The sequence below is a fragment of the Gossypium arboreum genome, chromosome 4 (genome assembly GCF_025698485.1).
Source record: "Gossypium arboreum isolate Shixiya-1 chromosome 4, ASM2569848v2, whole genome shotgun sequence".
In the NCBI taxonomy this organism is placed as follows: Eukaryota; Viridiplantae; Streptophyta; class Magnoliopsida; order Malvales; family Malvaceae; genus Gossypium; species Gossypium arboreum.
In genome coordinates this window covers 13,548,458-13,574,945 of record NC_069073.1, presented here as the reverse complement: position 1 = coordinate 13,574,945, position 26,488 = coordinate 13,548,458, and the positions used below count along the sequence as shown (strand labels likewise).

At 33.6% G+C, this 26,488-nt stretch overlaps 1 protein-coding gene and 1 pseudogene across 6 annotated transcripts; one reads left to right on the top strand and one right to left on the bottom strand.

The window, feature by feature from the left end:
- The first annotated feature begins 11,803 nt into the window (after positions 1-11,803).
- LOC108460071 (ABC transporter G family member 16-like) lies at positions 11,804-14,245 on the top strand. 6 transcript variants are annotated; one of them, XM_053027277.1, is made up of 2 exons: positions 11,804-12,134; positions 12,207-14,245. In XM_053027277.1, the coding sequence occupies exons 1-2, from the start codon at positions 11,843-11,845 to the stop codon at positions 14,087-14,089; spliced, it is 2,175 nt and encodes a 724-aa protein (XP_052883237.1). In that variant the 5' UTR covers positions 11,804-11,842; the 3' UTR covers positions 14,090-14,245. The 6 variants fall into 6 exon arrangements, with proteins under 6 accessions (XP_052883237.1, XP_052883235.1, XP_052883234.1 ...); XM_053027275.1 differs by having other exon boundaries at positions 11,804-12,149; XM_053027274.1 differs by having other exon boundaries at positions 11,804-12,152.
- A 6,659-nt stretch (positions 14,246-20,904) lies between these two features.
- On the bottom strand, positions 20,905-25,234 carry LOC108458576 (uncharacterized; annotated as a pseudogene).
- Positions 25,235-26,488: the final 1,254 nt, after the last annotated feature.

The following is a 26,488-nucleotide window of genomic DNA, read 5'->3' as shown; positions in this document are numbered from 1 at the left end:
CATATTGCATGTAATTTTCATACTACACATCCATACTTGATCTATTTCATTTGGTTGTTTTAATATACGTGATCAGGGATGGATTTAGTTACGATATATGTAATGAAAGTCGCATTGGTTCTATGTTAACATAATTAATGGACGAGATTGTTCGGGGTACCTTTTGGATATGATAGTAAGATTTTGAGCTCATAAGGTTATATAATGACATGTAATTATAGAGTAATTAGTGTATATATATGGTCCAAGTGGGAGATTATTGGAAAATATGGACATCACATATATAATAAAGGTAATTACATGTTATTATTTACTATCATAATAGGTTAGCCCAATTTAAAAGTGATCTAATTTGATTAAGGCTTATTGGGCTTTAATTATTAAATAAAGTATGGGTCAAATATGTGTATATACTCTAGTAACTAATTTCTAATTGGTGATGGGCTGATTAGAAATTAGGAATAATGTGCCAAAGTTATATATATTAGGATTATGGTCCCCAAATTACACACAAGATAACTTTTCTAATATCCCATTTTTAGAAAAGAGAGAGTCACATTCTCTATATTACTTGCGTGCTAATTTGGAAGATTAAAACTCCAAGATCCGTAGATTTTAAGAAATTGATGAATTCAGGTACGCTTCCTCATCTAGTTTTGTTCTTGATTTATTTTTGATGATTTGACATGATAGACCCTAGTTTATAGTTCTAATTTTATATTATATATTATTTACGATTCTAACATAATTTAGTGGGGTCATGATGTGTATTATGAGAATAGATTGAAATATGTTATATGATATTCAATGTTTTTGAGTCAAAAATGAATTTAAATGAGATTGCTCTCCCTATAAATAGATGGCACCAGTGGGGCTATTTAAATAACTTTTAGATATAATTATTCTCTCGAAAATAGAGAGACTTTTAATCTCTAAAAATAAATAAATTTTCTGGTATAACAATTCTAGCTACCAATTTCTATTTGAGAAAAGAATTTTCTTTTTCACCCCAAAGAAAGAAAACTATTTCTAGTTTGTGTTTGAGTCGAATCATTCGTGCCCACACTCGAAGTAGTTCGTGGTATGAGAATAGAGAATAAGTTCATTTGGTTGAAAGTCGGGAACGACAAGGATCCATTTATCCGAACACACAGGTGCAAATTTTATTTAGGGTTTATTACTATAAATATCACAAACCAGGTCAATTTTCAAAATTTTTAATTTTTCATTGTACATGAAAACCGTTTTCGAACTAGCTTTTTTTCAACATAATAATCATATGTATGTATTTATAGTTATAAAATATATTATTATATTATGTAATACTATATCATGTGTTATACTAGTAATACATAATATATTAACTATTATATATCTTTTTTGTTGCAGGTTATTCAAAAGAATCCTTTTTTTTTTCACTTTGTTTACTATTTATGGAATTTTTTTTTTTGGTTTGGATTTTGAATGGGTATACTTTTGTTTCGATTTTTGGGGTAGTGTGATGGTGTTGGGTTCCCAAGAGTGGTGTGAGAAAGATTGATAGAAGGTCTTGAGTGGTGATGATAATGCTTCTGTTCAGAGAAGGGGCACTCGAGAGGGGAGTGTTGTGCTAGTGATAGGTGTAAGGGTGAAGGTAGACAATAGTGCTTGATGGTGGTTCTTCAAGAGTGAGAGAGAGGGTTAGGTAAGGTGGTCCAATGAGCTCTTTGGAGTTGTTAGAGGAAGGTTAGGCGACCACGATGGCAAGGTGGCTAGGGTTTGAACAAAGGAGAGGAGAAAAAAGTTTTATATTTATATCTCTTATATTAACACACAAAAAAAAGGAGTAAAATTTTAGGTGGAAATTTGGTGGCATTAGTAAAAGATTTTTTACTTCAACGTCAGCAATTTTAAATCCATGTCATCATCCCGTTTCACACTTAACACCTCAATGGCTAGAAAAATTGAATTCAAATACTCTTGTGATTAAATCATAATTTTACATATTTGAGTGGCCAAAATAAAAACAAACTAAAAATTTAGTAACTAATTAAGTACTTTACCCGTTATTATATTATGTAAACGTTGTATCATATAATATATAATATGTTAAAAGTTTATTTATGCATTAAATATTATAATATTATGTAATACTATAATTTTACTATAATTTATAATATATTAATAGTTTTAATAATAGTTATATACTATATCATTATATTAAGTAGTATATCATTTGTTAGAGTTACGATTAAAACAACTCAATTGATCGAATTGAGTCAATTCTAAAATTTGATAAATCAAGTTTGGTTAAGTTGGAAATCGGTTCGGGAGTCGGTTACACACAAGGAAGGATTAGCACCCTCATAACGCCCAAAATTGATACCTAGTTGATTAATTGGTGTCATAATGTCGAAAGTTGAAAATTCAAAAAAAGTTTAAAATACGATCCCTCTCTGTATTAATGTATCTTTTAAGTAAAATCCCTTGAATAAATCAAAACGTGTCTAAAAAGTCCTCTTAACTTGAGGTAACAAAAAGGTCATATCCCGTAAGTTAGAACACGTCATCTCGAATACTCGAAAATAAGCTTGCTCTTTATTTAATTATTATTTAAATTTCATGTGATTTAATTTTGAAAGGGGTGTTCGCCTATCTAGGTTCAAAAAGAAAGTCAAATCCCGTAAGTTAGGGCATGACTTCTTGAATCTCCAAATGCGGTACGTTGCCTTGATTTTAAAATTTTCCTTTTATGCATCGAGTAAAAATTAATGTAACACTTAAAATGGTATTATTTAAATTATTCAGCATCGTATGAAAATGAACAAATATTTTTAAACGTAATGCATAGTACAATAATAATGAAATAATGTAAAATAGCTATACGGTAGAATATTAAAATGATAAATAATAAATAATAGGATACTATAATAATAATGATGTAATTATAATAATGATAGCAATATCGATAATCATTTCGTAATAATAAAATAAATAAGGTAATTTAAAATAAAAATGAAAATAGAAAATGCATTATTTAAAAAAATAAATAAACATAACATGAAGATCTTAAAAATAATAAAAGAAATAATAAAATAATAAGTAAAAAAAGAAATGACGATAATAAAAAATGCACAAATCAAAGACTATAAACAATCTAAAAAATAAAGAAGTAATAAATAAACAAATAAAATAAAAAATTTATAGAAAGGTTGAAATTAAATAAATAGAGGATTTAATTGAAATTTAAATGAAATTAGGGTACAAATTGTAAATAATAAAATAGGCTAATAAGGATTAAAATGTAACATGCTAAAAAAATAGGGACCGAATAGGAAAATATCCCTTGCCTTATACGCATCGTTTCTTAGGAGGACCAAAATAAAACAAAAATAAAATTGTATGGTAAAATTTTTAAAAATATAAAATATAGATAGGAACAAAATGAAAAATAAATAAAAGGCAAAAGGGTTGGGACTGCAAATAACCCATTTGTCTTGAAAACACGCAGATTTTACCCACTTTGAAGTTGGGTCTCGGATTTGAGTCAAAACAACGTCGTTTTGATGTCTGAAAATCGACGGCGTCGTTTTATGCCACCTATTTAAGCCAACAATCTTCCAAAAAAAAAAATCATTTCCGCCTAAAAAAAAAATTTCTGAAAGCCCCTTTTTTTTCTCGCAACTTCCTTAATTCCAACCAAGGGAGTCACCGAGCTCCGCCACGACGGCCGCTGGTCGCCAGCGACGACTCTGCCATCCATGGTGGTCAGAAAAATAAAAAAGGGCCTTTTTTTATCGTTTTACTTCCTTCAACCTCAATCTGAGACCAAAATGCCCAAAAAGCCTACCAAAATTCTAAAAAAAAAGTCAAAGGAATCTTTCTGTTCTGTCTTCTTCCGTCGCGATCGTTCTGTAAGTCCCCAAGGATCCGTTGGTCTTTCAAAACTGAGTGAGAAGACAACAACGACGGTATAGATAAAAAGGTTTTATTTTTATTTTTTATATATATTTTCAAAAATAAAAGATAAAAATGAAAATATAAAAGAATCGCCTTTCTTTTTTGAGTTTATATATGATTTTTATTTCTTTTTCTGTATTCAATTTCTTTCTATGTATCTTCGTAAAAAAATTTACATGTGGTTGATGGCTTTTATAGTCGATTTTACACTATTGTCCTATTATTTATTTTCCTATTTCGTTATTATTTTGCATCTGTTTTTGCACGTTGTCTCTGTGTTTTCCTTTCTTTTTTTTGCAGATGGCGTAGAGGTCAACGATGACGGAGGGGCAGATCCCTTTGCTACTTTGGTGAAACAACGGTAGAGAGGGTGTGTCAGTGTAACACCCCTCACCCGTATTCAACGCCGAAATAGGGTTACGGAGCATTATCGGACTTACAAAACATTTAAACATTCAATTCATATATAACTTCACATTTCATGCAAACATTAATTAAACTCAAGCAAAATGTCCCTATAACGAGCCTACGAGGCCCAAAACGTACTTTAGGAGTGATTCGAGACTAAACCGATAGCTCGAGAAATTTTTATGAAACTTAGAAAATTTTTCACAAAACAGGGGACACACACCTGTGTGGCCCGGCTATGTCTCTCACACGGCCACAGACACGCCTGTGTCACAGGCCGTATGAGCATTCGAAATGGGAGCACATGGTCGTGCCCTAGCCCATGTCCGACCCTGTGTAACTCTCTAACTTGGGTCACACGGCCAACATACACACCCATGTGGTTAGCCCGTGTGCCCTAAAAAAGGGCACACACGCCCGTGTGCCAGGCCGTGCCAAACCTGTAGGGTATATTGACTTATGCTACACGACCAAGTCACATGCCTGTGTGTGAGGTTGTGTGGAGCATACTAACTTGGTTTCAAATTCAACACCAGGGGACACACGGCCGTGTAACATGACCGTGTGTTGTACATGGCTGAAACACACGCCTGTGCCTCTGCTTGTGTGGACAAAATAGGCTATTTACCAAGCCAATTTGCCACCCTAAATACATATACCTACACCACAATTCAAAGGCACCAACACAAGGCATAATAGGCATAAAATGAATCTCATAACAAGCATATTCCATACCATTTCATTACCTATCAATACAAATCACAAACTACCCCAATATGCCATTTAATTTTATACCTAATTCACATATACAATTCAATTAACAATACATTTCCAAAAACGCATCTTTTAGCCTATTTTCACAAACAAATCCATGTCCAAAAATCATCCACAACCATCAACCAATCCATTACACAAGACATAAACATATACATATATATACATGTTTCAACCATACCAAAATAACCCCAAATAAGCCATTACTCAAGGCCATATATACAAACCAAAACATATACATTTACAAGCCAATTCAATTGGCCAAAATCATTACCAAAACATAACCTAACCAACATGACACAAAGGCCGTATACATGCCATATATTTAAAATACCAAAGTTCATAGATACTAAGTGATAAGTGGATAGTGTGAAGCGATCTCCGACAATCCCCGAATCTGAGCTAGCTTCGAATTCATTATAAAACATAGGAAAAATAAACAAAGTAAGCTATAAAGCTTAGTAAGCTCGTAAGAAATAAACTCGATATAATATCATAAACACATAGTTCAACATTTGATTATAAGTACATGAATTCACATCAACTAACAAACCTTTCGACTACTCAATCATAAAACTATATACTTTATTCACCATTTCTTCGATTCAAAGTTAATATGGTTTATGTGCATACCTGTACCATCTCATACCAATCTCATTCTCAACCGCATCATTATTTAACCCGTTGAACCATTTGGAATATAAGTCAGATACTCTGGAGTCTCGCACACTAAGTACCTATACCATGGCCCAAAGCCAAATCAAGGTAACTTATATTGAAACTACTAATATCATTGCCCGAAGCCAAATCAGCCGATATTCATGGCCCGAAGCCAAATCGGTGTAACTCGCACCCAAAATGCTAATATCATGGCCCGAAGCCAACTCAATGTATCCCCTAATGACTTGTCACTAGTATTCTAAACTATTCCTAAGGTTCAACCGGGATTTCGAATGCTAAATTACCATCAAGTCATTCTCGAACTTATCTGAAGTCTCGTATTTACAACTTATTCCATGACAAAGCATTTAAAATACATTTATAATGAAATTTATCACATACGAACTTACCTCGGATGTGAAAACGATGGAATAAGTCGATTAGTTGATAACTTTAGTTTTCCCCCGATCTAGATCCGAATTTCACTTTTTTGATCTAAATATATTCAAAATTAACTTATTTAATAATCACTCTATTCAATTTAATCCAAAACACATATTTACGCATATTTACACATTTTCCTCTAACATTTCACCACTTTTACAATTTAGTCCTTATTTCATAAAATCACAAATTAATGAAATTCAAAATAAACCCATGCTAGCCAAATTACTATAATGCCCTTAGAAGCCCACATTATCAACTTTTCACACATTTAACCACACATTTTCACATTTTTACAATTTAATCCCTAATTTATATTTTCACTAAAAAATCACTTAATAAAACTTGTATAACTATCATCAAACCTACAAAACCTATCATCAAACATCAAAATACATGCTTATTAATCAATGGAAACTTTCTAAATTTTTAAAATTTCTGCAAATTAATCCCTGGGCTCGCTAGACATAGTTACAACGATCTCAAAAACATAGAAATCATTAAAAACGGGACAAAAACCATACCTAATTGAGCAAGAATAACATGGTCGAATATTGAAGCTAATAAAATGACTTTATTTCTCTTGTATAATCGGCTAGATGAAGAAGATAATGAATAAAATGGTTTTTGTTTTTATTAATTAACCTTTAATAACTAAACTACTAAATTAACCTTTTAATAAAACCATTTAAATCATCCATTTAATGACCAATATTGTCCACTTACTATCATAATCGTCTAATTACTACTTAAGGACTGTTACTTTAAGGTTTTGTAGCTATTTGACACCTTTAGCTAATAGAACAACACTTTTGCACTTTACGCGATTTAGTCCTTTTTTACTGAATTGAGCATTCAAACAATAAAATTTCTTAACGAAATTTTCACACCATCATATTATCATTCTGTAAAAATTAAAATAATAATAAAATAAATATTTTTACCTTGGATTTGTGGTCCCGAAACCACTATTCCTATTTGACTCAAAACGGTCATTACAGATCCAGGGCCTTGGGACGAAACCACCCAGTATTTCATGGCGAAAGGAGGAGCGCTTGAAGGGCTTAGGGGTTTTTGATTTTACTAAAAACTTAGTTTAGGCTATCTGGCCTGGCCATTAGGTTTTTTTTTTGGGTTTGTAATCTTGTAATTGGACTGTTATTTTTATTTTTATTTTTTATTCTTGGTTTCTGTTTAGGGCCTGGACAAAATTGGGCCCTTACAAATAATATTGGCTTACCTTACTATTTCATGTAAACTCAAATTATATTCATGGCTAAAGACATTACCATAAAACTTTTTTATACACACAAGTACTTAAAAAAAATCCATAACCACCAAATATAAAAAGAATCCCAAATTGTGTAGACGCCTTCATATGTGCAACTACTTATGAAAATTCATAGCCACCATGTTAAAAAATCCCAAATATTTTAATTTTAATTGAGTTCCATACGGACTAAAACTTATATAAAATAATTATAACAGAAACAAAAAGTAATCATTCGGATATATTAATTGAATTCAATCGTGTATATAATTTATCATAAATAAAGACAAAATATGATAATTCCATATACATTCAACCACAAACAAAAAATTTAAAACAAATAGTGCGAAAAGAAAAGAAAAAACATCTTAACAGCATTCATTTATTCGATTATCAAGTAATTAACTTTCAAAACCAATTATATAACCCAATTGGAAGTCTTCAATTGCAAAAAGTTGTAAGTCTGTAACTTTAATCTAATAATGACTTTAACCTAAATTTATAAAAATAATAACCCTACAAGTATATGAATTAATGATGCAATATCCAAAGTTTTTATCATAAACAAAAAACAAATTGCAGTATCCAAATCACCGAAACTCATGGGTAAACTTGAATTTCACTAGAAAAGGAAAAATCACACAAATCAATTTTTATCAATCGGTTAAATATAAATGCTTCAATTAAATTAGCATAATAGTAGAAAATCGACAAAATTAAAAAATAAAACCCTAAAACTTCATAAATCCAAAAGATTTAGTAATATCAAATCTATAAAATCACATGTACGAATTAATTTAAAATAGTAAAATATCATTTCATTCTCAATCATTCAATATGACGAGACTCAGATTCCAGTTGTTAAAACCATAAATAATATCTAATATAAAATTAGAACTATATACCAAGATCTGTCAAATCAAATTATCAAAAATAAATCAAGAACAAAACTAGATGCGGAAGCATACCTGAATTCATTGATTTCTTGAAATCTACGGATCTTGGGGTTTTGATCTTCCAAATTAGCACACAAGTAATCTAGAGAAGGTGACTCTCTCTTTTCTAAAGATGGTATATTAGACTAGTTACCTTATGTGTAATTTGGAGACTATAACCCTAATATATATAACTTTGGCACATTAGTCCTAATTTCTAACCAGCTCATCATTAATTAAGAACTAGTTACTAGAGTATCTACACATATTTGACCTATACTTTATTTAATAATTAAAGCCCAATAAACCTTAACCAAATTAAATCACTTTTAATTTTGGCTAACCTATTATGATGGTAAATAATAACATGTAATTACCCTTATTATATATGTGATGTCCATATTTTCCAGCAAATTATACTAGTTTCCATTTTATTCAATTCAGTCAACTATCTCGATATTCAATATCAATCATAGAAAATCAATCCATAAGACCATTATTAACTCACCTCGATACTTAATCATGCAATATGACATGAAAATGCAAATAAATAGATTGATCTCGAATAATAAAAGTACAAACTGAAATCCCGCGTCACTCGTTGATTACTCCGCTTTTCCTTTCCCTTTCAATGGCTCGACATCATCTTTAGCTATGATCAATAATTAATAAAGGAACAATATCAAAATTCATCCAAATCACATTCAATTATAGGGTCAAGCATATTTTGCATTTTATTCAATTTAGACCCTAAACTCGGGATAAACATATCTTTTGGTGTCTAGCTTCTGATCAAAATCCAATTTAACATTATTTCATTAGGGACCTCATATTTTCTATTTATAACACAATCTCATGACAGGTTTTCAATTTGTTTAATTTGGTCCCTAATGTTACAAAGTTAACTAGCAAGCTAAATTAGTTTTTTATTATAGTCCTATTCATGATTTAGGCAATCAAGTCTAACACATCAAATTCTCTTTAATGAAAACTTTTTAAAAACTCAAAATTGAACAAACTGATACATGGGTTAGCAAAATCCTACTCCCATAATCATAAATATATAAAAAATTAAAGAAAATATCTTGAAATCTTGGTTTTTAAATGGTCGAATGTAGAAATGGCATAGTTTTTTATTCGTTGTTTTTATTTCTTTTGGACAACATGAAAAGAAATGAAGGATATGATGTAGCAACTCAATTTCTAGTGGTGTTAGAAAATGTGATTTCGGAACCATCAAGTTAGTAAATTTAAATAGAGATATTGATGGAGTTACTATATAGATGTATTGTAATTTGGTTAAGTAATTTAGCCAAAGATGTGGTTAATTAAGGCCTAAGGACTAAAGTGTAAAAAAAATAAATTGCTAGAAAATTTTAATTAAAAAAAGGCTTGGGAACTTAGATAGAAATTATCCAAAAGACTAAAAAGGTTAATAAACCATTTTTAAATGGTGGATAGTGGATGATGATTTTGGATGTCATTAGGCTTAATTAATTGATGATTAAATTATAATAAACTAAGATTTAACTAACTAAAATAAATTAATTAAGCCATAATATTACTATAAAAGTAAATTGATAGTGGAAAAGGATGAGAAATGTGTTCATCTTCTTCTTGTCCACCGTCCACCATATCTAAGTTGTGAAGAAAGGCTTAAAAACCCTTGAATATTCAGCTAACAATTTCAAGTAACTCCCTAACCATTTTTTTTGATTTTTTTTTATAGATTTATGATCATGAGATCTTGATTTAGCTAGCCCATGTATCAATTTGTACAATTGGTGAAATTTTGATAAGCTACCATTTGTTGAGAAATTGAAGAATTAGAGTTGGAATTAATAGAAATTAAGCTTAGATTATGAAAAGGACTAAACTATAAAGCTTAAAAAGCTTGATTGTTAACTTTGTTACATTGTTACATTAGGGACCAAATTGAATAAAATAAAAATCTATCATAAAATTATACTAGGAATAAAAAGTATAGAGTTCCTAATGAGTAAATGTGAAATCAAATTTTAATCTGAAGCATTTTACCGAAAGTTATACTTGTTCCGGGTTCAGCAAAATTTTAAATTGTTTAAGATAAAAAAAAAAAAAGAGGTAGGTTTAACATATCAAAAGTTTTTGCTAATCAGTTTGAGCTAGCATACATTGATACAAGTCGATATCGACCGATCGAAACGAATCAAAACACATCAAAGAGGTGAAAACACACCCAAATCTAGACCATAATAGAACTTAGATTACTTGATATTGAATGAGGGACAGATCAATACATACCGATCAATATAGTACCATCTATCATGATCTCTATTAAACGTACAACTTATGGTTTTTGTAAGGGGAATTTGAATTATGTTATCAAATATAAAAATAAAATGAATTATTATATTCAAAATTTATAATTTAGAAAATCTAAAATTATTTGAATCGGTTAGAGTTTACATGGCTTGAACTAATCTTAATTTTAAAAATCTGAGCTCAAAAATTTCGATTTCGAAAGGACTTGAGCTTGAAAAAATTTAAACTAAGATATTCTAAGCCCAAAAAATTCAAACTTGAGAAAATTCACATTAAAAAAAGCGAATCCAAACCCATCCACATCTATGGTAATGAAAGGTTTGGGATTTCTATATAAATTAGGTTTTTGTTTAGTAAAAAGGAGGGCAAGTGAAGTATAGCGGAGGAAACATAAGGAGAAGAAAGAAAATTTGAAGTAACCCACAATTACATTCAAGGAAAGAAAAAAAAAAAAAAAAGGAGATTTCGAGTTTTGGTCAACTCATAATGTGAATGTGGATTCTTCAGAGTGCAATTCCTCAAGGACAATTATTCTAATTAAAGTAATAGAAATAGAAAAATTTATCCTATTTAAAATTACCAGCTGGCCTTTATCATTCACCAAAACCACTTTCCAAAGTTTGATCTTCCAAAGAATTTCCAATGTCCTTTTATTTTTAATTTTGAAGGATCCCAGAATCTTCCTTATTGAGTTGCGAAATATTTTCCGGTATGTTAGCTAAAGCATTGAAGCGACATACTGATTGATTCATTCCTTTATTATTTAAAATTGAAAGATTTTTAGGAAAGTTCCTCCTTTACGCCGCATTCCATTTCCATCACCATCTAACTCAAAACCCCCTATTACACCACGTGTCATTCAATCATCATTCTGAAACCCATATCACCATCAATCAAAACCGCCCTCCTGTCCTATTCTTCTCCTTCCATGAACCTCCTCATTTCAGATTTAGGTGACCGCTCTATTACCGTCCCATCAAACGGTATCGAAAATTTTACTAATAAACTAACAATTAATATTAAAATTCCAATATATAGAGAATTCTTCAAAACCAAAACAAACATCCATTTCTCCATTATTCTTCTTGTCTTAAACGTTAAACCCTCCATGTCTCCTATTGTAGCCCAAAACGTATCCTCCAATAATGATTCTCCTACCCCGTATTTTCAACACTCATTGGAGCTTATAGCCGGCGAATTCTCAACAGCCACAGCACCTTCATCGACGCTTGGCCAACTACTTCAACACCTCGGTGATACACGGAAAGAAGCCACTGGCGACCAAACTTCCGTCCATGAACTTCTCGTCGACATCTCTGACCCGCGCCCCATACAATTTGTACTTTCCTTTAACAACCTTACGTATAGTGTAAAGGTTCCTCGCAAAATGGCGCTGCCTAGTTTCTTCAGATGGAGTGGCGGAAGCGCCGCTGCAGATGCTGCTGTCATTGGCAATCCACTTGCCGCCGGAGATAGTTATTTTACGAGGACCAAGATGTTGCTTAACGATATCTCCGGTGAAGCTCGAGACGGTGAGATACTGGCTGTGCTCGGAGCGAGTGGTTCGGGTAAATCGACGCTAATTGATGCTTTAGCCAACAGAATAGCTAAAGGGAGTTTGAAAGGAAACGTCACTTTAAATGGCGAAGCCTTGGAGTCTCGAATGTTGAAAGTGATTTCAGCTTATGTTATGCAAGATGATTTGCTTTTCCCAATGCTCACTGTCGAAGAAACTTTAATGTTCGCAGCTGAGTTTCGCCTTCCTCGGACTTCGTCGAAATCTAAGAAGAAAATGCGAGTTCAAGTTTTGATCGATCAAATAGGCTTAAGAAATGCAGCCAAAACTATTATCGGCGATGAAGGTCATCGTGGTGTTTCCGGTGGAGAGCGTCGTCGCGTATCGATCGGAATCGATATAATTCACGACCCCATTATTCTTTTCTTAGATGAGCCCACATCTGGGTTGGATTCAACCAGTGCTTTCATGGTGGTGAAGGTTTTACAGAGGATAGCTCAGAGTGGAAGCATTGTTGTAATGTCAATTCATCAGCCGAGTTATCGAATTCTTGGATTGCTCGATCGATTGATATTTTTATCCCGTGGACAAACTGTTTACAGTGGTTCACCGACGAATCTCCCGCTGTATTTCTCCGAGTTTGGGCATCCGATACCCGAGAACGAGAACAAAACGGAGTTTGCCCTGGACTTAATCCGAGAACTCGAAGGATCTCCTGGAGGAACAAAAAGTTTGGTTGAATTCAACAAGTCATGGCAAAGCATGAAGCATACTAGAGACTCCGATCCGGATCAACTCGGCTTGTCACTAAAAGAAGCAATTTGTGCCAATATATCTCGAGGCAAACTTGTTCCAGGTGCTACAAATGATATCAATTCATCTTCCATGGTTCCAACGTTTGCAAATCCATTTTGGAAAGAAATGGTGGTATTGTCGAAGCGATCGATCCTAAATTCAAAACGGATGCCGGAGTTGTTTGGAATTCGTTTGGCAGCAGTTTTAGTGACAGGATCCATTTTAGCAACGGTATTTTGGCAACTTGATAATTCACCAAAAGGGGTGCAAGAAAGATTAGGGTTTTTTGCATTCGCAATGTCGACAACATATTACACTTGTGCCGATGCTCTGCCGGTTTTTCTCCAAGAAAGGTATATTTTCATGAGAGAAACGGCTTACAACGCTTACAGGAGATTATCATATGTTCTATCAAATGCATTGGTGGCGTTGCCGGGCTTGATTTTCCTTTCCTTTGCTTTCGCAATGGCAACATTCTGGGCAGTAGGACTGGATGGTGGATTATCAGGATTCTTATTCTATTTCTTAATAATGTTTGCTTCTTTTTGGTCTGGAAGTTCGTTCGTAACATTTCTTTCGGGTGTCGTCCCGCATGTGATGTTAGGCTACACGATCGTGGTCGCTATTTTAGCGTATTTCTTACTCTTCAGCGGCTTCTTCATCAACCGCGACAGAATCCCAGGTTACTGGATATGGTTCCATTACTTGTCCCTTGTGAAATACCCATATGAAGCAGTTTTACGAAACGAATTTGAAAACCCTTCAAAGTGCCTTGTGAGAGGGATTCAAATATTTGACAATTCACCGCTTGGAGAAATCCCTTCCGCCATGAAAGTGAGATTATTGCAATCAGTAAGCAAGAGTTTGGGGGTGAGAATTTCAAGGTCAACATGTATGACAACAGGTTTGGACATTCTCAAACAAGAAGGGATTACAGATTTAAGCAAATGGAATTGCTTGTTGATTACAGTGGCATGGGGTTTCCTGTTTCGGATTTTGTTTTACTTCTCTTTGCTATTGGGATGCAAAAACAAGAGGTCTTGAAAAAACCCAATAAGTTTAAACAGAGAAATGTTCTTGTAATCTGTGTGTATGTTTATTATTCTTTTGAGTTCAATTAATTTGATCAAATGGATTTCTCATTTACTATGGGTAAAGCTTAGTTGATTAGATTGAAGTGAAGAACCTTTGCATATCTGGAAAATAATTCATGTTGGATATCTTAAATATTTATTTTTTTGATTAATTGTTACAAAAGTAGTTACAGCTTAGAGCTTTTAATTAATTTTTATACTCTTGCAAACTAATGGTATGGTTTTGTTTTAGATACAAGTAGGTAACCAAATTCCAGCTTAAAATATAGTTTTGATTGTTTTTTGTTTCTCTATTTGGCCTAAAGCAAGAAGATACTTTTTTCTATCTGACATGAGCAGTCAAGTATCGACGGTCTTTCAATGGAAACTGGATATACAAAAAAGTAAGCGTGAGAAAAGATGCTGATCCCCCGGTGGGTAGTTGTCGTTCAAAGATACGTAATTAAACTCATTCGGCTCGACATATATTTGCATTCATTGTGTTCATGTCAAGAAATCAGATTACGGAGGTACTAACGGATGAACGTAGAAGAGACCGTGAAGGATGAATAAAAAAGAAAAGGAAATATTATCACAATTGAAAACCAAGGCAATATTCACGAAAATTCTAAATCTGACATTCTGTCAACTTCAAATAATCCCGTTTCCATTTCTATTGAGCAGTTGAATTTGGATAGAAATGAGGTGGCATTCACACAAGGCTGGGTCAGGCTGACTAACTGAACCAGTGAAGAGAATAAAACGACAAGAAAAGGTGGATAAGGAGGGTAACCATTGGAAAGTTCTGAATAAAAATAGTAACAAAATAAACAATTAATGATACAAAATTATTGTCAAGAGTGAAATATATCTCACCAAGTAATATTAGATTTAACTAGTTTCTTATCCTGTATATTAAATTTAGCTATAATTTTTTTAAAAGATGTTTTTCACAAATAATATAAAATAATGATATCTAAATACTGTATAAAATATTATAGAAATATACTATTTAGATACAATATTTTAATATTGTAAAAGTAGTATATATTATCTTGCTCCAAAACTCAATATTCCCAAAAACAAAAGAAATCATGCATGTGTATATATATAATATGTATGATATATAATGTTGAATATCAAGTTTACTTATTAAAATTAGATTCTCAATCACAATTTGATATGAAATCTAAATTATAAAATTAATTATTGATTTATCTAATATTGAATAAATATTATTTAAAATTTTATCATTCTTTTAATATGGTATTTCATACTCAAAGGTGATTTCAATATTCCTAAATATTTTAGGATTACTTTTTCTTTTGCAAATAATTTAATTTGCATAATTTTTAAAGCATTAATTAATTATTATTTGCAAATTATTTTAAAAATTACAATATCATCCATTATATTTAGTTATTACAATTATATAAAATTCAACATTTTAAAAATAATAATTAAATAATATGAGTAATGGATTGTTATTAAATAAAAACAACAAACAATTTATATAAATAATTAACAAAAATCAAAATGATATAATCTCATAATTACCTTATAACTCCTTAAGAATTGTTATATTGTGAAACAAAAATAAAATATAGTAGTCGGTAAATTCCAACATGCCCTGAAAAGTTATGAATCCCATGAATGGAGGATGGAAGCAGTAGCTTTTCAATGACTTTGATTTAGTTTCTATACACCTCTCCTGTAACACCCCTTCCCCGTAATCCGTCACTAAGACAAGGTCCGAGGCATTACCAAACTCAACCATAAACATTTATAAAAAATCGGGCCATAAAATTCCGTTCAAATTAAATTCATTCTTACATATGCTAATTATCACTTATATGGGCCTGCGAGGCCCAAAACATATATAGGGTATAGTTCGGGACTAAACCGAGAACTTTAGAAAAATTTGGGAAAACTTAGAAAATTTTCATGAAACAGAGTCACACGCCTGTGTGGGTAGGCCGTGTGGTCACACACGCCCGTGTAGCTTAGGACACGCCCGTGTCCTCAACCCGTGTAACTCTCTGTTTATGACGTCAACATAATTTAAATCACACGTCTAAGTCACACGCCCGTGTGCTTAGGCCGTGTGGCGAAGTAAATTCCAAAAATTAAGTGCAGACTTCACACGGCCTGGGCACACGCTCATGTCCTGAGGCCTTGTCCTTCACATGACTGAAACAGACGACTTTGTCTATGCCTATGTGTTTACTACTGGGCATTTTGTTTTACCTAATTAGGGTGCAGGGGACACACGGTCGAATCACACGCCCATGGGGCAGACCGTGTGTCACACACGGTCTAGACACATGCCCGTGTGTCTACCCTTGTGGATAATTCTGAGGCTATTTTCCAAGCCTTTGTCACCCTCAATAACACATGTACACTTACACATCTCAATGACATTCTACATAGCATAAATGAGAACCTACACATTCACAAGCATGGCTCATGCATATCAACTTCTTATCAATTTATACCTGTTTAGGACTTCATATTTTAGTTAGACCAAGCTTACCAAACAACATGCAATATGAAACATCAATTTACTTCCATTTCATACATTCATGCCTTAATTGTTTTTATGTCATTTACTCACATTTCCATCATCAAACATCCATAATCATTTCCATAATTCATCCATGCCAATTGAATTTAACCACAACATTTGCATGTATGAATAGGATCACATCCCATAATTAATATGGGTCATATCTCATGGCCATATACAAAATAAATCATTAAATCTTTATAAGTCAACACATCTGGCTACACAAATATGACATATAACAAAAAGACCAAGTTTCTATACATGCCATACTCAAAATACTTAAATTCACTATACCCAAAAGATTAGTTTGATAGTGTGAATTGAGCTCCGACATCCTTCGATCTTCGAGCTAGCTTGGCGATACTATAGAAAAATGGAAAAGAGAGGAGAGTAAGTGGAAGGACGGAAAAATGTGCAAGTGTACACAATCGCAACAAGTAATAAAGTGACAAGTAAATGTCAAGTTATCGTACCCACAGGGACTGTAAAAAGAATTGTTTATGAAATTAATTGTAAAACACTTTGGTAAAGTAAAAATAATTTGGTTTTAGAAGATGGGCAAAAACTATTTAAAAACTAAGTAAATGACTTAAATAAAACAAAAGAGTTCTAGTGCACGATTTCAAATAAGATTTAATCAATGTAACATACTTGTGTTGGATTAATTATATTTCTTAAACTCAGAATTACTAAACTCATGTTTATACTGTTACGAATAAATTCACAGCAACCCGGTAATTTGCTAACTTATGACATACAAAAATCCATTCATCTCTTGACATATCTCTATGTCAATTCAACAGACTAAATAGATTCTAGCAAGCAAAACATGTTATTGCACATACATACTCATTAAATTGAACCAATCTCTTGCATATCCCTATGTCAATTAAAACAATTAATTAAATCTAATAAGCATATAAAAGACCTTGTGAAGTAACAAGATATCCCTACCTTGAAAAAATTTAATCACAATAATCTTGCAAGTTATGCAAGGCAATGATATCGCCAGATACATTGCTAATCTAACCTTTAGCTACCTTAGAAGAATAAACATGTACTGATTAAGTATTGTGTCAAGTAATTACAATTGCAATTCATTTAAATAATTAATTCATTAGTTACCTCACAGTCGTAACGCAAAAATAACTTAGGCATGATTTTACTTAACCAAGCATCTTACCGAGGCTTATAACAACATAAACACAATTTTAACAATTCAAGCAGGCAGAATATAATCAACCCAACACAAACATAATTTAAGATGAATTGATTAAAATAACCATTTCAATAGCATAAATATTCATAAACATGTTCGTCAAAACAACAACAAAAATTAAAGAGTTAGGGAACAAGAGGCAAATCCGGTGTTTCTCCGTGGCTTGACTAGTTGCTCCGTTCTTCGTTCTTCATTGGCCTTGGCTATCAAGGTGGCTTATGAACACCTAATTGCTACTTCAAAATGGCTGATGGAAACCTCTTTCCCAAGAGAAGAAATCGACACTTGAACAAGAGGGAATGGAATGAAAAAAAGAGAGAAAAGTGACAGATGGAATGTGAGAATGATGTGAAGTGAGGGATGCTTTGAATGATCAGTAAGGGGTGGCTTTTATAGCTGATTGTGGCTGCTAAAAATAGAAAATTCCATCAGCCAAAGAGCCCTCCCTTGGCCGGCCACACACATGGCAAAGTTGAGAGTTTCAACTTTACTATTTTAAGCTTGGGGCAAATCTACAAAGTCATAATGTAAGGTGGGGTTTGAATGCAATTTAGAAGTCTTTTGAGGGCATTTTTGCAAGCATATTTAATCAGCTAAAATGCTGGTTTGGGTCAGCATATGGGCGGTTCTAGGCTGCCCATTTAGTGGCTGGTTTGGTTCACTCAATCTAGCTCGACCAGTGCAGTTCAACTGGACCCTTTCTCCATAATTAATTAAAAATAATTTATTTAACCCAAATTAAATGGGGAATAAATTAAAATTAATTAAATTATGAATTAATACAAATTTCTGGACCATTCTTAGGTTTGAAATTAAAGTGCCTCGATACTTCAAATTGCTTCTCGGTTTTGTGTTTTCAGCAGTGTCAGCCGAGCCAATTTTCACCCTTTGCGCAAATCTGTCGAAAATAGTCAAAATTAGTCAAATTTAAGTATAAAATTAAATAAATTCACCATGTTCATATTTTTAAGATGACTTAATTATTTTATAATAATTAATTATTTTTCGACAAGAATTTAACCGAATTTGCATGAATTTAAGAAAAATTGGGTATGAAAAAGTATATAAATTTTTGTGTTTCCACACCCCCAAACTTAATTCATTACTCATCCCGACTAATGCACAAATTTTGAAAAGAATTTCTCGGAAACACCTTTGAAAAATTCCTTTAGAACAAATTTTTTTTCAAAATTATGGATAGACAATACTTATGCTCGAAAACAAGAAATCTGATAATTATGCTAACTTAAGTATACATATTGTTCAAATTAAATTCAACAACTTATTATAATAGCAAAATTTAGACTAAATGCTTTTGTAACAAGACATGTTAACCCTTACCAATTTGATTTTTATTCCTTTATTCAAGACTAAGTTGCAATCATTGAGCTTAACTTATGTCTTCATATGTTGATCGTAGCAATTTCTCTCCCCTAATGTAGGTAGCATGAGGACTTTTAATTAATAGGTCTTTATCAAGGTTGTAGCGTGGCTAGGCTAGGGGTAGGTGAAGGATGGATAAATTTGGTTTAAAAACCTTAGACTCAGCCTCAATCGAACCTTCGAAGTTTTTACCTTCGATACACCAACTTGACTTTTATATGCTCTTTTGTACATCTCTTTCAAATACATTTGCTCTCTCTCTTTTTTTTTTTTTTACATGAGCACTTACTTTGTGTACTACAATTCTCGAGCAATTGATACTTCTTTTCAACTCCCCCAAACTTATTTTTGAAGTACATCTTGAATATTACTGAGTCTAGTGTTTGGGACAATTTTAAGATCATTAAGCGAAAAGTAATGGCTAATTATTGTAAGGGTTGAAATAAAATTAGGCCATATAGTCTCAAAATTGGGTTTCAAAGGATAAAATTTTACCACGGTGGGCTTGAAAGGCTCAAACAGTCCAACAATAGTTGCCTAAATCATTTCCAACGTTCCATGCTCCCTAGGATTTCTCCTCAAGAAACTACTAAGTCAATTCTAAAGACTTAAACTTTCATACATACATAACTCCCCTAAAGACTAAAAATTTTATGGTACGAATTTGCATGCTTTATTAAAAATACATTCATGTCATTATTAAGCTAACATAATAATTTATTGAAATAATAGAACTTTATTCATACTCAAATTGAGCATACTTAACAAAATTCAAATTTTTGAACAAAATATCCTAATCATAATTTAAAAGAAGAATTTTATTTTGAGTGGAAATAATTCAAATTTTCGGTCCCCCCAACTTAAAATGAACAATGTCCTCATTGTTTAAAGTGAAAAGATATTATACACCAGGTAGGATTTTAGAAAAGAGGAGGTGAGTCAATTTGACTGGTTAAGTATTAAACTCTTTCTAAATCCAATCCTAGACATGTATATATCTATTGCCACACTTTATACCTTTGTGACTTGCTCACATTTTATTAGTGATTTCCCTCTCTTGTTTTATTATGCAAAAAAAAAAAGATTTCTAATTAAACTTAATCCTAAAATGACCTAAGAACAGAAATAAAATAAAGTCAAGATCCCCCCTTTATTTATTTGAAGACTCTTCCGAATTTGACTCATCTTTTCCTCCATCATTATCGCATTTTCATGAATCGCTTCATTCCTTTTTTTGTAATGGACTCCATGGTTCAAATATAAAATCTGGAAACTCAGGCACAAAAATAAACGGGTTATTGTATATTTTCTTAAAAGCACTTCTCATCGAGTCATCCCTTATTTTTTAGTATCTCCAGTAGGCTTGTTGCTGCCATTGCATATGTTGCATTAAGTCCATCAATTTTGATAACTCATTTCGAAGGTCTGGGCTAGGTAGTTGAGCTCTAAACATTAAAATTTCAGCATCAGGTTCAGCTTCTGGCTCTACTGATTCTACCTTTTCAGGGACTTCGAATGATTGCATCGTGGGATCTTCTTCTTCATCAGGGCCCTCCGGTTCCTCACTTACTTCAATTCATTTTTGTAGGACTGAGTCTCCAGCTACTCGGTAAAGGTCCTAATCCGTGATTGTGCCTTGGCTATACCCTGTCTTCCTTACATTTGCAAGAATTTTAGCTTTCAAGCATAGAATTGTTATTATAAAAGGGAAATGAGCAAGGCTAGAGCGTTTAATGGCACAATTCTGTATCTCCCTCAAGATGATCTTCCCCACATCAATGGTCTTACCAGTTAGGATCGAGTACAATAAGACCATTCGCTCTAATGAGATTGTAGTCCTATGTGAGCTAGGCATAAGGCTGAATCGGATGAAGTAAAACCATACCTTCGCGAGTGGAGTCAAATATTCTCTTTGACAATTGTGGATTCCTTGTTTTGACACAGTCCATGTAGAACCCTGAACTGTCAGTTCCTCGAGAATCTCTTGAAAATTTTCAGGCTTGATATTGCTCATCAATATGAAATATTCATCATTTTCGAAATCTGGTAATTCAAAAAACTCATTAATAGCATTTGAATTTATTGGTACCTTGATTCCACGGACTGGAACTTCTGTCATCTCGCTTGAAGTTAAATTTGCATAAAACTCACGAACTAGCTCCTCATCCACACTAGGTCTCTTTTCACAAAAATAGCTTCCAATTGAGGGTTTCAGCAACTTGACGAATATGTGCCATAAAGTCTCAGTAGTTGCTCTCCTTCAATGTAAAGCCTTTTTCTGAATGCATCTGTTGATTTTTTAAGATACTGTCATATCTCACTTTGGCTTCTTTACAGTGGAACTTATTTTGTGTTTCATCAATTTGAGTGGTAGCACGAGTTCTTTTGCGAGGCATGTTTAACCACCTTTTTATAAGAATTAAAAAAACTCCTAATAAATTAATAATGGATAAAAAGATAGCAAATTAAGGAGGTTGGGACGGTTTTAGCTAGGGATAATGGTGTGGGTATGTGCTGCACAAGCAGCTAAGGCGCGCGGGCGTGGTGCGTTTGGGAGCAGTGATGCGCAGTAGGGCTGGAAGCAATCAACACACGAGCGTTCGGCAGCAAGTAGGACCTGGGCGCGCGCAGAATGGTGCGAAGGGCAGGTATCGCACGCGGGGTGAAGGCCTGGCGTGAGCTGAGGCGCGTTGTGTGCACGGGACTTGTGTGCGATGGAGCTGGGCGTGTGCTGGCCGACTGCTTGGTGCTGCTGTTGCTAGGGGCCTCGGCACTTTGGTGTTTTGGTGCTTTGGGTTTTAAATGTTGGATGAATGGGAAGATGGGTGGTATTTATAGAGGAAGAAATAGGAATTAGAATAGAATTCTTAAAACAATTTAATTAATAAAATTCTAAGTTCTAATCCTATATAAAGATAACAACAATTAATAATTAGATATATGCATATTAAATTATTAATTGCTATTTAATTATTTTAAACAAAGATAAAATAAAATTAATCCTAATTCTATGCTAGAATGATAAAGATTAATATATAAATTATAATAGATATAATTATATATTAAAGATTATCATCTTATTATCTTTATTAAAACCTTATAGAATAAAATCCTAAAATTGATAATAATTAATATCTAATATAACGGGTATAATTATATATTAATAATTATCATTTTTAAAATTAAAAACATTTATTCTAGAAGCCTTTTGAAAATATTTACAAAAAAGAGGCATCTAGTTTTTATTATTTACGAAAAGAGCAACCAAATTTTAAAAATACTTCAATTAAGTCCCTAGACTTAATGAAAATTTGAAATTGAGTCGCAATTTAAAACTCGGGTCAAAATTGACCTTTTTATTTGAAAAATAAAAGATTAAAATCTCTACTTAGAGAATAATTTTTAGGAAAATTATGTTAAAATCAATTCCCAGGAAAGATTGGAGGGATCACAAGCGGTCTCGCTTAAGTTCCAATCTCCTAAATAGAATTTATTTAAACATACTAGTCCCGAAAATATACCTTAAATCATTTATTTAAAAAAAACATAGGAAAATTTTAAACATCCGATAAAATGAACGAAATTTCATTTCGTTCAATCTTATCTCCCCAATAGTGTTTCAGGCGCTGAGCGTTAACTCGAAAATTACCTCCCTTACCTTGGAGCTCAACAACTCCGTATGGATAGACATGATGGATCGTAAATGGACCAAACCAACGTGATTTTAGCTTACCTGGAAAGAATTTTAGTCTGGAATTAAATAACAAAACTCGCTGACCTGCTTTAGATTCTCGAACTCGAATGTGCTTGTCATGCCATTTCTTAAGTCTTTCCTTGAGTAATTTGGCATTTTCGTAGGAGAATAGCCGGAATTCTTCTAGCTCATTGAGTTGGAGCATCTGTTTCACTTTAGCAAGCTTAGGATCCAAGTTAAGTTGTCGAAGAGCCCAGTAAGCCTTGTGCTCTAACTCTAAAGGTAGATGACATGCTTTTTCAAAGACCAACCTATAAGGTGACATCCCTAGAGGTGTCTTGTATGCTATTCTATAAGCCCATAAAGCATCATCCAACCTTTTGGACCAATCACGTCGGTTTGGGCAGACTACCTTCTCAAGTATGCCTTTGATTTCCTTATTTGCCAGTTCAACTTGCCCATTCGTCTGCGAATGGTAAGCTGTTGCAACCTTGTGTTTCACTCCGTGCTTGTCTAATAACCATCTTAACCACTTGTTCACGAAGTGGGACCCTTCATCACTAATGATAGCTCTTGGGGTTCCAAACCTTGTGAACATGTGTTTCTGCAAGAACTTAATTACAACCCTAGCATCGTTTGTTGGATAAGCTTCAGCCTCGACCCATTTGGACACATAGTCTACTGCTACCAATATATACTTGTGACCAAAAGACGGAGGGAAAGGACCAAGAAAGTCAATACCCCATACATCAAACAATTCTACCTCAATGATGTCTGTTCGAGGCATCTCATTTCTGTTGGTGATATTTCCAACCCTTTGACACCGGTCACAACTCTTTAAGTACGCGTATGCATCCTTGAATAGTGTTGGCCAAAAGAATTCGGCTTGCAATACTTTGGCCGTCGTACGAGTACCTCTGAAATGTCCCCCACTCGGAGCTAAGTGACAGTGGTATAAAATCTTTTATACTTCATCTTCCGCCACACATCTCCTGATCATCTGATCTGCACACTTTTTAAACAAATATGGCTCTTCCCAGAAATAGTACTTAACATCGTGAAGAAACTTCCTCCTTTGTTGATAAGTCTTATCAATTGGCATCAAACCACAAGCTAAATAGTTAGCAATATCAGTAAACCAAGGGGTACTATGGACATGACTTACCTTCAGTATGTGTTCATCTGGAAACGTTTCTTGAATTGGTATAATAGGAGAATTCCCTTCTTGAGGCTCCAATCTGGACAAGTGATCTGCTACTTGGTTTTCTACTCCCTTTCGATCTTGAATTTCTAGATCGAACTCTTGAAGTAGAAGCACCCACCGGATTAGTCTCGGCTTAGCATCTTTCTTGGCAAGTAAGTACTTGATTGCCGAGTGGCCCGTATAAATAGTTACTTTGGTACCTACAAGGTAAGATCGAAACTTTTCAAAAGCAAATACAATAGCAAGTAATTCTTTTTCTGTTACCACATAGTTCAATTGAGCTCCTATAAGAGTCCGGCTTGCATAATAGATGGGATGAAAAACTTTGTTCCTTCGTTGGCCCATAACAACTCCTATCGCGAAATCGCTTGCGTCACACATTAATTCAAATGGTAGATCCCAGTCTGGTGTGACAATTATGGGTGCCGTAACTAGTCAAATCTTCAAATCCTTGAAAGCCTTTAAGCATTCATCATCGAACTTAAACGTCGTGTCCTTCTCCAATAATTTGCATAAGGGTTTAGCAATTTTGGATAAGTCCTTGATAAATCTTCGATAAAACCCGGCGTGACCCAAGAAGCTCCTAACACCCTTTACAGATGTTGGAGGTGGGAGTTTCTCGATAACATCTACCATTGCTTTATCTACCTCGATTCTATGTCTCGTTATCTGATACCCTAGAACAATTCCTTCTCGTACCATGAAATGACACTTTTCCCAGTTAAGTACTAGGTTTGTTTCTTCGTATCGTCTTAGTACCTTAGCTAGATTGGCTAAGAAATGATTGTAAGTATCTCCAAACACTGAAAAGTCATCCATAAAAACTTCCAAGTACTTTTCAACCATGTCAATAAAAATATACATCATACATATTTGAAATGTAGCAGGTGCATTACATAAACCAAATGGCATGCGTCTAAATGCAAATGTACCATACGGGCAGGTGAACATTGTCTTGTGCTGATCTTCTGGTGCTACTGTGATCTGATTATACCCCGAGTGTCCATTGAGAAAATAGTCATAGTCTCGTCCAACGAGTCTATCCAGCATCTGGTCCAAGAACGGCAAAGGAAAGTGATCTTTCCTAGTCGCCTTGTTCAGCTTCCGGTAATCGATGCAAATCCTTCATCCCGTAACTGTTCTAGTTGGTATCAACTCGTTATTCTTGTTTTCTATGACTGTGATACCTCCCTTCTTTGGCACGCACTGAATCGGACTTACCCACGAACTATCTGAGATGGGATAAATGATACCCGCATCTAACCACTTGATAATCTCTTTTTTCACCATGTCTTTCATGATGGGGTTCAGTTTTCGTTGTCCATCAATCGTCCCTTTTTCGCCATCTTCTAGGATAATCTTATTCATGCATACAGATGGACTAATACTACAGATATCGGCTATGGTCTATCCGATAGCCTTCTTGAATTGTTTCAACACCAAGATGAGTTTCTCTTCTTGCTCAGTAGTTAATTCTGCTGAAACGATCACAGGCAAAGTAGAAGCGTTACCTAAATAAACATATTTCAAATGTGAGGGAAGCACCTTTAGTTCTAATTTAGGTGGCTCCTCGATTGACGCTTTTGGTTGGGCATAATCCCTTTTCTCTAACTCCAAAGATTCAAAGCAGGATTGCGGATTAAATCCCGTTTGATTAGCTTCTAACAAAGCTAAGTATTCATCCTCCTCTTCATAATTTGGAGGATCTGATGTTAAAATTTGTTTCAACTGATCCTCAGCATAGTTGAGCTCCTTTTCCACTATTAAATCCTCTAAATCGGATACTGCAGAACAATCATCAATTGTGTCAGGAAATCGCGTAGACTTAAAAACATTAAATGTTACCTGGTCATCCTGAACACGTATCGTAAGCTCGCCCTTCTGCACATCTATAAGGGTCCTTCCAGTTGCTAAGAACGGTCTTCCTAGGATAATTGGCACTTCTTTATCTGCTTCAAAGTCTAGGATAACAAAATCAGTAGGAAAGATAAATTTATCTACACGTACCAGTACATCCTCGATTTTTCCTTTTGGATTTATCTACACGTACCAGTACATCCTCGATTTTTCCTTTTGGATGTGCTAAGGATCGATATGCTAGTTGAAGTGTAATCATAGTAGGTCTAACTTCACCTATCCCCAACTTTCTAAATATTGACATAGGCATCAAGTTAGTACTCGCACCTAAGTCACATAATGCCTTACCACAATATGTTGCTCCAATGTTGCAAGGTATGGTAAAACATCCAGGATCCTTCAGCTTTAGGGGTAGTTTTTCTTGAAGATATGCGCTGCATTCCTTCG